General features: G+C 35.6%; 1 protein-coding gene across 1 annotated transcript in view; it reads left to right on the top strand.

Moving 5' to 3' along the window:
* Nucleotides 1-12,886, top strand: part of MARCHF11 (membrane associated ring-CH-type finger 11) — a 31,737-nt gene extending 18,851 nt beyond the window's left edge. Inside the window, exons 3-4 of the mRNA XM_069853079.1 lie at nucleotides 4,968-5,160; nucleotides 11,793-12,886. Of these exons, the coding sequence (XP_069709180.1) occupies nucleotides 4,968-5,160; nucleotides 11,793-12,115 (516 nt within the window). The 3' untranslated portion in view covers nucleotides 12,116-12,886. The remainder of the gene's footprint in view (nucleotides 1-4,967; nucleotides 5,161-11,792) is intronic.
* The last annotated feature ends 1,022 nt before the right edge of the window (nucleotides 12,887-13,908 follow it).

Here is a 13,908-nt window from a genome sequence, read left to right as displayed (position 1 = left end):
AGATATATATTTGGGGAGACGTAAGGAATTAACAGTGTTCTTTATTAGGGATGCAGGAAAACCTGTAGTTTCATTGCAGAGAATTTTAATGCAATTTATTCTAAGTATATGCAATCTCAGTCAGCACCTTTTAGATCATTTTTCTGCCATGTATTTTTTAACAACCTTTTAGAAGGCACCATTAAAAAACCCAAGTTAATATTGGTTTATTTCAAAGGTGACAGATCTTTGAATATTATATCCACCTTAGTAAGTACATGGATATAACTGTAGCAACAATTAATCCATCAAAGCAATATGTTTCTTTCAAATTCTGGAAGTCTCAACCTCAAAAAATCAGAAATTATGCAGTCTGTCTTCTTGACAGAGCCCTTGGAAGAGAAGAGGAACAATGTTTCTGGGGTCAGCATAATTGGAACCTAGTGTACCATTAACCAATTAGGCTCCCAAATGAATCATGAAAGGAAGTCAAGTGGTAAATAAAAGATTAAAAGAACCAAGCATAATGAAATATCAGAAGAGTAAAAGTGTAGGAAGGTTTCAAGGGACAGATAGTATTACATTAAAAACAAAAACATGAACTTTATTTTGTTTATATTTTCAAAGGAATATTTCATCATCATTTTATATTAAAATGTGTTCGTTTCATGGGCAACAGGGATGTCATGGCTCACCATAACACTACAGATATGGTGGAAAGGAATATGAAAGATGATCTTACTTCGTAGAAACCTGTCTTTGAAAAATTACTCATAGTATTGTTAATAGTTTAAGTTTTCTTTTAGTTTCTAGTTTTAAACAAAAATGTTAATTTTTGTCATATTTATTTTTTAGGGTCATATACTTTTCAGAAGCTGTCATTAAAAGGCTGTGTAGATATTTTCTAACTTGGCAAAATACTTAGCCAAAAGAGCTGTTACTGATTATAGAATATATAGTCACCAAATGACAAAGAAAAATTAGGAAGTCATAATATAATTTATAAGCATGACCAATTAAGAATCGTGAGACAAGTTATATGGAGAAAATGAGAAACATTTCTATGGAAATAATAGATTTAAATTATGACACACTAATAAATGCGATCATTCAATTTGGAATGTTGAATAATTAATTCTGTTAAATTCTAAAGGTATTTTCTTAATATTAAATATTGTTGAATTATTTTTACTATATAATTTTTGTGACCTATCTTTTGTAAGCTGTTAGTTTGCCATTAAAAGGTGAAGTGGTTATGACAACATGTAACAGCATGCAATAAGGTAAATGATTGTGAGAAATCAAACAAAGTTTAACTGGCTTTTGATAGTATAAAAAGATTCCTACTCTTAGAAAAAAAGAGTTTTCTCTTCCTGGGTGTCTATCAGAGACTTGCACATATTAGCTATGCTGTAAGTCATACTTCACGTCAAAGAAAACAGTAAGACCATAACTCCAGTTACTCTTCTCAGGCCTTGCTATGAAATGCAGAGCCACCAAACAATACAGTCTTATGGAGGTCTTCTCATTGCCTAATAGGTAATACTGTCCATGGCTTGGTAAACGACTGAACCTTCCAAACTTATTTGCATATGAATGACATTATAATTACAGAATATTTTCTTCATTATATGAAGAAGTGCGCCTGTCTCAGTAAGATCTGTTTGCTTTTTGTAATTTTTACCCAAACTCAGTAAAACTTACAAGAAAAAAATTAAGACGTTCATTTCCCAGGAGGCAATCTCAGACTGTTCTGAATCAAAACTGTTTGGAAGGGGACAAGGAGGAGGAGATTTCAGATGAGATAAACATCCAGAGTCTTCTTGCTATTTCCACTAAGGAGACGCATAAACAGAAACTAGAGTCCTCAAACTGACCACATGTTAGAGCTTAATACCAATCATTCCCACTCTATCACTCTTAGGGTAGGGTATTGTATTCTTATGGCACACTGTCTAGCACTAGGGGGGCAGGTAGCAAGTTTACATAAAATTCTCTGGGCCTCTTGAATGCCCTCCATCTTACTCATACAATCGTTCACTATCTACTGTGGGATCTCATCAGTTAGTATAACTTACTGATTACATTAATAGGAAAGTAAGTTTCCTTAAATCTGTAAATTGCTTTGTTATTGCTGACCTTCATGTTGAGGAAGTTAGAAGACTTGTTTCTTTTGTAGAAGAAAAGCAGAAATACCACAAAGGCCAAAGAAGATGAGTAATAGAAGAAAACATCCAATCCCCTTTTGGGCTTCTTGGTTGGTTTTGGTGGTTTTTCTTTTGTTTTGTAGATGTTCTTTGATTTTTAAAGGCAAAGGAGTCAGGAACTGCAATCTCTGTAATGTTGGAGCATTTTCCCAGTTACAGGGGAGGCTCCCTTTCATGGGTGGTAGCATCTTTGGAATGAATTAATTTATTGAGGTTCAAAAATTCAGTTGCTTGCATTCTTGACAGATAATAGCAAAATAACTAGAATCCATTCTTGAGGAAATGCTAGGAAAGGTGAGGATCATATTAGTGTTTCTTAGGACTTTTCAAGGTCAAGCTTTTCTAGAAAGAAAAAGTTTTGTTAAGCCAACAAAAGCCCTCATGAGCTGGAATAATGATGATAGGAATGGGAGATAGGAATAGAAATTGGCTGTCAGGCAACATCAAAATAAGAGATGGGCTTTATATCTAGACTGCATGCTACTTACTTCGCCCAGACTTTTGGACTACTTTTCCTCCTGTTCTGTGCTGTCTTTGAAGGATAATTGTGAGTAGTCTAAGCTTTAAAAAAAAAGAAAACCAAAATAAGCTGAAGTGAGTTTAGGAACTTCTGCATTGCTGAATTGCACTATGAAAGATCTGGTGTTTATTTCAGTGATATAACAGGTTTTTCACTTTATTGCCAGCTTTCTCCATGAATTTGACAGTTTAATATTTTGTGACAGTTAAAAATTTACCTCATGTAAGTGTACTTGGATTTCAGGCACTCTTAACAAGTTTATTACAGGTCGGTACTGAAAGAGGATATAAAGAGATACATAACCAGCAGCATTTTTGACAGTTTTCTGCCGAGTCACGCTGTGGCTTCAGCTAAGAAATGAAAAAAAAAAATTGTAGAACATATCCCTAGAGTATCTAAAGAGAGTTCTATGAATTGCAGTCCTGACATTTGAATCCTTTATACAAGTAATATGAGTCATGAGAAGCTCGCAACATTCTATCATGCATCACTTGTTAATGGCCTTCCTTGACCTTATTAAAAAACCTCTAACAAAGGAAATGAGCATCCATAGATGCTTTACCATAAAAAGGTATTATTTAGTATGAATAGCCCCATTCCAAAACCTGAAGTTCAATGAAATAGCTAGTATGAGTTTAATAAATTCCTTACAAAAGGATAGCATTTCATGACAGAGAATTTAAAAATTGTTACACAGCTGTCTTTTGTGCTATTATATTCAGAACGCTGCAACAAGAGAAGGCGTGCAGCACCAGTTGTGCAAATTAGGCAGGCAATGGTAGAAAAACTAATGGAAAAAGCTGAAAGAGAAGAAAGGGGCAGAGGACCTCATTGCTCACACAGGCTCTTTACAGTGGTACTTGGAGTGAGGAAGAGGATAAATTGGCATAAAAGAGAGTCAGCCTGGACACAAGTAAAACATTCTTCAAGCTGACAACAGCCAGCTGTGGAACAGGTTGCCCAGAGAGACTGAACAGTCTCCATGCTTGGAGGTTTTCAAGGTGTTACTGAGTAAAACACTGAGCAACCTGGTCTGATCTCATCACTGACCTTGATTTGATCAGAAAGAGAAAGTTGGACTAGAGACCTCCTGCAGTTCCTTGCCACCTGAATTATTCTAGCATCCTACAATCACACTGCACTGGGTACCCAACTGCTGGTAAAAAGAGAAAGCTTTCAGAAAGTAACAGTAAAAATGAAAAATTATTGCCAGATGGGAACAGAGGTAATGGAGCCCTTAATTCATAAGCTGTTTTTCTATTTATTCCCTATTGCAGACATATAAGGGGGTCAGGTACATTGAAAGTTAGGAAAAGGAACAGTGGCATTGTACAAAGTCTGCATACTAGTTCTGACATAGGTGATGGGGCTGGAGTGGGGAAGTCTGTCAAGCTAGTTTAGACAATTATGGCCAAGAAGGACCATATATGTGTGGTAACCTAGAATGCTTTTTCTCCCTTATACAGTATTTTGCTTTTGTGACATTTGGTTTTAACAGAATTTTACTTCTATTCTTATCTTGACAAAGTTCAGTAAACATGCTCTTATATTTAAATGTTGTCACACCGTAAATGAGTCACCTCACACAGAGGATACAGCCTTTCCTGGAAAGGCAGGCATAATTGAGGTGCATCTAAAAGGAATCTTAATGCTGCCTAAATTCAGGGCTCCTCCAGAATCTTCAGGTTTCTTCTGTACTAGGCCGCAAGTGTCTCCTTGTAATATTAATAGTACTTAATCCCACTCCCTTGATATTTCTGGAGATAGCCTGGAACTTCTTTGATGAACAGCAGGAAAACAGAAAGTGGCTTCAGACTTGAGGGAGCCTGAATGGAAAGGAAACTCACCACTTTCAACTTGTCACACTAACATAAAACATATTTAAGATTGTCTTCCCAGCATTTTTTTATTCTCTTCATTAGCCTACACATATGAAAGGCTGAGTTCCATTCCTATGACTAGAACATTTTTTGCTTATGTATTCAAAACAGAAACAAAACTGTTAACTCTTCTGACGTTCACAGCTAGGTGATAATGATAGTGATGCTGGAGGGGATGGGGAAGCAACTATTAGTTTCACTTTAATTGCAAGTGAAATAGGTAAAAAAAATTACATATGTCAGTATCAAGGATGTTAGTAAAGATCTATGAGGATATGTTTAAATATTAAAATAATTTCTGATTTCAGGAAAAAAGTGAAGTTGAATGTACAATCACAGAAAATAACATTTTTATCTTATACAATTTTGTTTCTCTTTTAGTGGCAAAGCATTACTATAACACTGGTTGAGAAAGTGCAGATGGTTGCTGTAATCCTAGGATCTCTGTTCTTAGTAGCAAGTGTGACTTGGCTTCTATGGTCAGCCTTCAGCCCTTATGCAGTATGGCAAAGAAAGGACATCCTTTTTCAAATCTGCTATGGAATGTATGGTTTTATGGATCTAGTATGCATAGGTAAGCTCAAAATCTTTAAACAGCACAGCTATGGTTTAAGACTGTGACTATATCTATTTTTCTAATTGGTCACTCTAACTGATCGCTCCAGTTCTTTGCAGATTTATTCTAAGCTGGTACCTTTGGGAAATAATGCTTTTTACAGTGTTAAAAATACTGCAAAGAGAAAACAACCAAAGAAACTTTACTCTCAGATTCATGAAAGTGTCTCTCCAAGATCTTAGTGGTGAGAATAGTATCAATTTCTATTTCTTGAAAAAAATAGACAGCTAGCAAAGTTCAAAAAGTTAAATAGATGAAAATAACAATGACAATATTAAAATAATCAGTAAAATTATGTGCTGTCAAGTCTCCTACTTTGCATTAGAATGTACCATCACGAAGCACAAAAGGACATCCTTGAGGATATCATCAAACTACATACCCAAAATTAAGTTGCACTGACTTACATAGGTCACTGTGCTAGAAAAGAACAGAGAAGACAAGTTTGAGTTCTTTGTACACCATAAACAGTTATGAAACACTGTAATAATGCTAACTATAATAACTTACTATACTATTAAAAAGTCTCAAATTGTTTAAATCCAGCTGAAATCTTGTAAAAGAAAATGTAATTTACTGAAAACTATTTTGACCCATTTTGAATTTTCTGAAAATATATTGGACAGAGAAATATGAAACAGAAATCCCTTTAGTATGTGGTAAAACAACCTTGAATCAATTTTTAGAGTAGCTACAATTATATGCAGAGAAAATATAAAAACTGCACTAAACATTGAGCCACATTCCTAGTATTGCATTTCCAAGAAAATCCATGAATCAGATGTTGTCTGATGTTTGCTTTGAGATTTCTGAGTGATAAACGTTGATGTTATCCCAGTCTCATACATGGGAATTCAGAAGGAGAGTGCTGAATTCTGCTCAATAGGATGCAAAGAAACAGAGTGATTCCTAATATCAAGGCTTTTACTCCAACCATAAAGCCATATCATCTTCTATTGAAACCATCTCGTTACTGTAAGAGTATTTGTATTTCAGCTGGATTAGCAGTCCTGTTCATGTCGTAATTTTTCTAAGAGAAGCCCACTCTGGAATATTATAGAACACAGGTTTTCTTCTATGGACCAAAATCTTCTCAGAAAAATGAACAAAATCTAGGTCTTTCATACTTTGGACAAGTGCTCAGCTTTTAAATGAAAAGAAAAGGGCTCTGCTGCATGTCCTCTTACATGCTGATTCCTGAATGCCACTTATTTCCAGCTTTTGTTTTTGTTTAAAAAAAAATAAGTGAAAACAAAATGCGATTCAGGCTCAAGTCACCTCTCGACTGGAAGCTACTGAACTAACGTGCACCTCACGTGGTGATGGAGCTTCTAGCCTAACTAGCACCATGCAAGAGCAAAGCAGACATGCAGCTATCTTCACCCACCAGAGAGATAAGCTGACTTACCTGTACATAAATGCGTATTTTGTATTCCTGTCATAAATAATACATGGTATTATTTTATGTAAAACTGACTATGAATAAACATACTTGGACACTGCTTTGTAATTACAAAGTTCAGTGCAAATATGGCTTAACTATAGTTCTAAACTTAATTGTAGTTTGCTAAACTATATCTGGAAATTTAGAAAGCTGTATTAAGAAGATTTGGTAAAGGAAGAATTCTGATGATGCAGATTGATTCAGCCCACTTATTCTGCATATAATTTCAAGTAATCTGCATTGTGTAAGCTTGTAAGACCAAGAGTCTTACAAGATTTTATCTTTTCCTTTCATCATAAATTGAGGGATTTTAGATTGATAGTTTTAATGTAAAATGTTTGAACAAAGTTCTGTAATAGATGGATGTAATTATTACTCATGAATTATTTAAGAAAGCCCAACACTGTCCATTATGCTGATGACTTCCCAAAAGGCATTAACATATAATTTTACCATTGCATATCACGTATAATCTCATATCATAAAACTTGTAATGATTACAGCCAAACACAGTTCTCACTTAGTATCTCCTCTTCTTCCATTTTTGCTTAGTGATCCATGGCATTCTAGTTTTCAAAAGGATTTACAATGAGTGAATACCTCCCACTGGAATCCCTCTTTTTTTCAATGAAAAAAATCTATGCAGACATATGAGCTTTCCAGTGCAGCACATATTTCAAGATAAGTGATTGAGTTACTGGTGGTATGACCAAGACTTACTCCAATTGCCTTCAGTTACGCCTCCCTATAGCTTTGCATAAATAATACGAATATTTCTGGTCATTTGTGAAATGTAAATATCTGCACCTTTCAAAATGTTACGTTGTCAGTATTTTTAAAAGCAGTTTGCCTAAAGATACTGACATATTTATATGAAATCTTTGAAGACTTACACATATTAATTTGTTTTCCCAAGGAGTGATTTACATACCACATGTAGCATACCACCCACTTTCTTCTAGTTTAAATGTAATATGTAATTATATTTTAATTCTTAGTCTTCTTTTACTTTTCACAAAATAATCAAAGATTACAGATCACAAATATAATATGTTTTATTCATTCCAGTGCATGTATTTTGTTGGTATCCATTGTCGTCTTTGTTCTATTCTATTTTTTTCCAGAATTCTTCATAACAGGATCATTTTTCCTTATCAGTGTTAGTTTCAACCCTTCAAGTTACTAGTTTGTATATTTCTGCACCTAAGCAGGGCATGAAGCTACTCTCATTGAAAACTGCTGAAGGTGGAAGTTCTCTTAAGGCAAACCTTGAACACTTTAATTGTCAAACCACTGCCTCTGAAACTCAGAGCTATTGCAGTAGTAGTGCTGGAATCAGACCGTCCATGTAGGGATTACCAATGGGAGTGAGTTCATAAGCTAATATGAAAGGAATGAATAGTGTAAACCCCTTATTTAGCCACTGAAGGACAGTACACCAAGCCTTTGCCATTCTACTTTTTAGACCTAGCAATTATTTTGCATAACAGTGAAGCAATTTAATTTTATATATTTTTACTGGAATGTAATCATAGCTACTAGCCATAAGTGGTTCTGACATGAACAGAAATTTCTCCCAAATAGTAACAGCTCACTTGCCATCCCAGAGCAACAATGCAGCTCCTTTAGAGCATGAAAAACAATTGCAAACATTGCAGTAGAAACATGAGTGGTGCCAGTAGTACTATGGCAAGGGAGTAAGAGGTGGTGTAAGGTGTGAGTAGCCTCTGAAAACCTCTTTCTTCTTAACCAAGGAACCTGATGCCTAGCAACATTGATGTAACACCTTAAGAAAAATGTACAGGCTAAAATTACTTAAAAAGAATATGTGTATCTGCACTTAATACTTCTTACTCAGCGTATTTTTTTCACTTTAGGTCTAATTCTGAATAGTTTAGAAAGCGGTATACTACTGTTATTAGAGTGGATGTACCTGACTGTAACGCTTTGAGCAATTTATTGAATTTTTTTAATATCTGTGGGCCACAGAGTAGTATTAAGAGATGGAATTTTGTACAGTGGTAAACCCTGTTTCCCATAAGGTTCTTTCATTCCCTGGTAGATGTTTGTGATGTTTCTGGGAGGATCTTTCCCAAATGATAATAAGTAAGATTAGTATGATAAATAAGACAACTTTGTAAACTAATACTGAGATGAGTTGACTGCTTGTAAAGACATTCAGTACAAAAAAATTCAAGTAGTCCTGTGACTCAGGGTAAGAAATCCTTTGGATAAAGTGAAAGAATCTCATAGTAACATACTTGACAATATAAGAAAAGAAAATCGTGATCTCTCTATAATCCTATTGCCTGGATCCCACTAAAATCCCTACATCTTAGAAATAAATCCTGAAAGTAAAGTCTTCATAGAGCCTTAGGAGATTTTTGCCAGGTCCATCATCCCCAGACTCTATTCCTTGTATATATTAATTGGAAAGAATGTCAGAACAGCTAACAGTACTGAATTCTAGCACTTCTTCTTCATATCATCTGGGTAAACAGTTTTTTTTATTGTTTCCTCAGGACTGTGCAACTATGTCCTCTGTTCTGTTGAAATTATGGTGTTTGGAACAAATCAATGTTATTCATGGATTTATCCTGGTTTTCTCAGTCATATCCTCATTCATTGCTCAGGAACTCTTAAGAAAAAGGAGATTATTTGTCATTTTCTTACAGCTTCACTTTAGTGACTAACTACTTATATTTTGAGCATCAGAACTTCTCCAGAACTGGAAAATTTGCAGCATTTAAATCTTACCCATATTTCCCCTCCTACTGGAACTGTGGTGCTGAAACTTTTCTCCCCCACTCCCTGGAAAATATCCTCAGAGAGACAAAGGTCTATTGGAATTCTTTTGCTGCTTCTACAGAGATCTCTTTCAATCTGCAGTTTTATCAGATGGGAAATAAAGCTTTTTATGAGAGGACTTATGAATGTAGTCCTTTTCTTCAAATCTGACATCTTTATTTCAAGCTTTGCACCATTTCATCCTTTGTTCAGCAGCTCTTTTAGAGCATGTCTGAATAACTTCCATTTTATAAAAAAAGTTCTCTTCCTTGCAATTGTTGAAAAAACTTTGAAAACATTCTTTCAGCCAATACTGAAAGCTCATAAATAGGAAAAAAGAGCTCCCTAAAAGAAGTTCTACATCTTTTACTGTTATAATTTTGGGAGGATCCTTTTGACTGTTAACATGTACTTCGTGCACTTCAATGATCCTTTCTCAACTGCTTCCTTCTCTGTTCTGTATTGCTCAGGTTCCAGTTGAGTGCAGGCAGGTATCAAAAGTCTTTACATTGGGGTATATATGTTTTCTCAATTTTGCTTCTTCGCTGTCTTGAGGGAAAGTGGGACAAAAAATAGTATGAACTAGTGACAAGTAGAGGGAAAATTTTGCTCATATTCCTTATAATTTGTAGGAAATCCAATAGAAAAAAAAAAAAGGTGAGATCTTTGTTACAGCAATGAAACCGTGGCTTGTTTTGTTTGTAGAGTTTGAACATGATCAGATGCATTTATCCTTTTTAAGAGAATAAAGCCAGGCTTGAAGGTTCATTTATGTATTAACATGGCTGCTAAATTTTTAGGACAGGTTGCTTTATATATGTCTAGGAAGTTGAAGACAGACATATTGCAATTGAGAAAAATTTCCACTAGAATGCTATGCTGATACAAAATATATTTAGACTATTTAACATTTAATTAAGTTTATGTTGTGTTAGTTTTGCTTTATCAGATGCTTCGTCAAATTCTAGTCAACTTGAAACCCTTAAAGAGATGCTACATTTGCTGTTATGTCCTTCTGGAGGCAGTCTTGGTGTTTCTCCATCTTTCAGTGTACCTATCTTTGAAAATGTGTTAGAGTAGGCATTGCTGTCTGCAAATCATTGGACTTGAATCTGATGTCTGATGTTCATATAGATGTTTTTGTCATCCTTTCTGCTTGTGTCAACTTTCTTTGAATGTATCTTTCCTAGTATCAGTTAACCATGCTAAGAGACCTCAGTCACTTAAATCACGATTTTGTTGTGTAAGGACAGGTGATAAACACTATCTTTGGATAAAGGGATATGGCCTGTGACACCGCAGATCATATTATAGATGTTGCTATCTACAGGAAAACTTTTGGCAAGAAACACACTGGATATAAAACTTATACATATGTTTGGCTTGGCATATTCTCTCCACCCAAGGCAGGGAGTCAGAAGAAACATGTGACACTGCTCAGAGCCATATAAGTTAGCAGAGGGAAAATGTAGTAGGAAGGTTGAGGAACAGAGGGAAAGTGTAGTAGGAAGGTTGAAGACTTATGTGTCTCACCAGTAAATCTGTATTTGAAACACACATAAAGAATGTGTGTACAAATGCATATACATATGTATCTACATACTAAAATCCTCCTGTATTTTCCTTGAAGGATCTTTTAAAAGATTTCCTGGGTCTCAACAAAAAAGATGTTTCTCAACTTTTATCATGTGAATTTTGAAGAGAAAGAAAACCCATCATCCTCGCCATGCTCATCATAGTTATTAATAACATTTAATTTCTTCTTGTTTTACTGAAGCAAGACAGGAAAGTCATTATGCATAAAGCTGTTTTAGGCTTTTATAAATATTCTGTGCTCCCAAGTTGAACTAAGACTATGAAAACAGTTAAATTTGTTTGCATCTGCACTGAATTCTACAAACGCTCTCAAACAAATGTAAGACCATTTAAGACAGAAGGTCTAACTTACCTTAAGATCTACTTAGGCCAGTACAAATCTCAGTGAGTAGTACTTACCATGGACAAGGCTTACAGTAGCATAAACAGTCAATATACAGATCTGTCAGTAAGGTTATTTTATATTGATTTACTTAAACCTAAATACTTTATTTAATCAGGCATGCTCAGATTATTCCGGCATTGGTCGACCTTTCATTCAGAATGATTTTATTTCCTCTAAGTGTTCTTGCCTCCCAGTCTTAAACACACGAATAATCAGTTATACTGCATAAGTAAAATTTACTTGAATTATCAGAGTTCAAAGTAATTGAATAGGCTCTGGCAATTGCCAGATTGATTACAATGTGTTACATCTGTATTTGCTCTCAAAATGGTATCCAGTGACATTTTGTAGGAGCTAATTTTTTTTTCTTTCTTTCAGGACTGATAGTACATGAAGGTGCATCTGTTTATCGAGTGTTTAAGCGCTGGAGGGCCGTGAATCTACACTGGGATGTGTTAAATTATGATAAAGCCACAGACATAGAAGAGAGCAATCGAGGAGAACCCTCAGCAGGAAGGACATTGTGGTTACCGCTGACTGCATTTAGAAACAGAAGTTTAGTTCATCCAACACAGTTAACCTCACCAAGATTTCAGTGTGGCTATGTATTGTTTCATCTGTTCAACCGCGTGAGACCTCAGGAAGATTCATCAGAAGATAATGGCTCTGGGGAAGTAGTAATGAGAGTGACTTCAGTGTAGAGATTATGCTCACTGTGCTACACAGATAAGGATAATGTGCCCTGATGTCACAGGGCTTTGGAATGTAGTTACATCAAATGGTGAAACCATTAACACTTGAAAAAATATATACACATTTTTTTAAAGTTTAATGCTTTTTATATGATCAGCTAAAACACAAATACATTTTTCTGGGGAAAAAAGGTCTCATGTTTTTTATATAGTCTGGTTTATTAGATATTTGTCAATTTATACCTGAGGTGTATACGGTATAGTTTAATTCTTAGGTCTTTGAATGATAAGGAAAATTATTTTTAAGTAAAAAATATATTTAAGCGTATTTTCTTAAACTCTGGCATTAGTCCAGTAGTGTTATTTTTCCCACATTCATGCGGATTAAACTGAAAATCCTTCTTCCAAAAAGAAAAAGCATGCTGACATAAGTCAAATATTCTTCTTTTCTGTCTTTATTTTCCTCTTTGTAGCTCAGTTCAGATGTATGAAAGTAAGTAAAAGATATATTGTCCCTTGCCTTTAAGCAGAAGTCCAATAGGTGTTCTATAGAACATGAGGGAAGATGCCAACTCTTCTTTTAGCTTTCCCACATGGATGTGCAAAATATCAGACACAAGCATGACACAGGCAGGGGAAGAGTCTTGCAATTCCTCTTGAGTATGTAAGATCCGCAGAGTGCTGGTGCTGTGCCTGTGCACAGAAATGACATTACCTTCCAAGCAGTGGTGATAAATTTAGCAGCCTGTGAATTTCTGGTATGGTTCTAACTATAGGATATTGACACCACTTTTTTTTTTTTTTAAAAAAAAAAAGAAGAAATGTACATTACTAGTTCAGGAATAATAATAAATCCTAATGAAAACTGAACTAGAAATAATTCAGAGCCTTAATTTTGCCATGTAATCAATCATGATACTAAAAATGAGCCAATATTCATCTTTATCATGATAGCTAATCAATGCTGTAAGTTTGCTGCTCTGCTTTTGTCTCATGGCAAAAATTCTAATACCATTTAATCAAATGGACATGGAAATAATTTCCAAGTTAATAATTAAGTCTGTTGAAGATCAAGATGAAAAAGTAGGGCTGAAATTACTCTCAGAACTCTAGCTTATTTAGAACAGTTTGTGGTGAGTTGACCTTGGCTGGCCATCAGATCCCCATCCAGCTTCCCTCTCCACTTCCTCAACAGGGCACGGTAGGAAATAAGATGAAAAACCTTGTGGGTTGAGACAAAAACATGGGCATCACTTACCAGTTACTGTCACAAGCGGAAAAAAAAAAAAAAGACAACACAGGCAAAACTAATTTATTGCCAATTAAAATAGAGTTGGATAATAAGAAACAAAACCTAAAATACCTTCTTTCCACCCATCCAGCCTTCTTCCCAGGCTCAGCTTCACCCCTTCACTCCTGTCTACTCTACCACCCGCCCCCAAGCAGTACAGGGGGATGGGTGGCTGTGGACAGTCCATACCAGCTCATCTCTGCTGCTCCTTTCTCCTCACACTTTTCCCTGCTCCAGTGTGGGTTTTCCTCAGGATACAGTTCCTTCAGGGCATGTCTACCTGCTGTGGTATGGAGGTCCTCCAGGGCCTACTATGTAGTTATCCGCTCCAGCATGTTCCTCTCCATGCACTGCTGGAGATAATTGTTCCACCGTGGTCTCTCCCAGGGTTACAGAACAATACCGGTTCCACCAGGATCTCTCCTGGGTCAGAGGGGAATCTCTGCTTGGGATCAACTGTGTCTGGCTTAGGGCAGTCCCAGCCTCCTTTTACAGAGGCTGCCCCTGCAGC

This window comes from Phaenicophaeus curvirostris, chromosome 3 (genome assembly GCF_032191515.1).
Source record: "Phaenicophaeus curvirostris isolate KB17595 chromosome 3, BPBGC_Pcur_1.0, whole genome shotgun sequence".
Lineage (NCBI taxonomy): Eukaryota > Metazoa > Chordata > Aves > Cuculiformes > Cuculidae > Phaenicophaeus > Phaenicophaeus curvirostris.
Note: the sequence above shows the minus strand (reverse complement) of the source record. Positions and strands in the feature narration are given on the sequence as shown.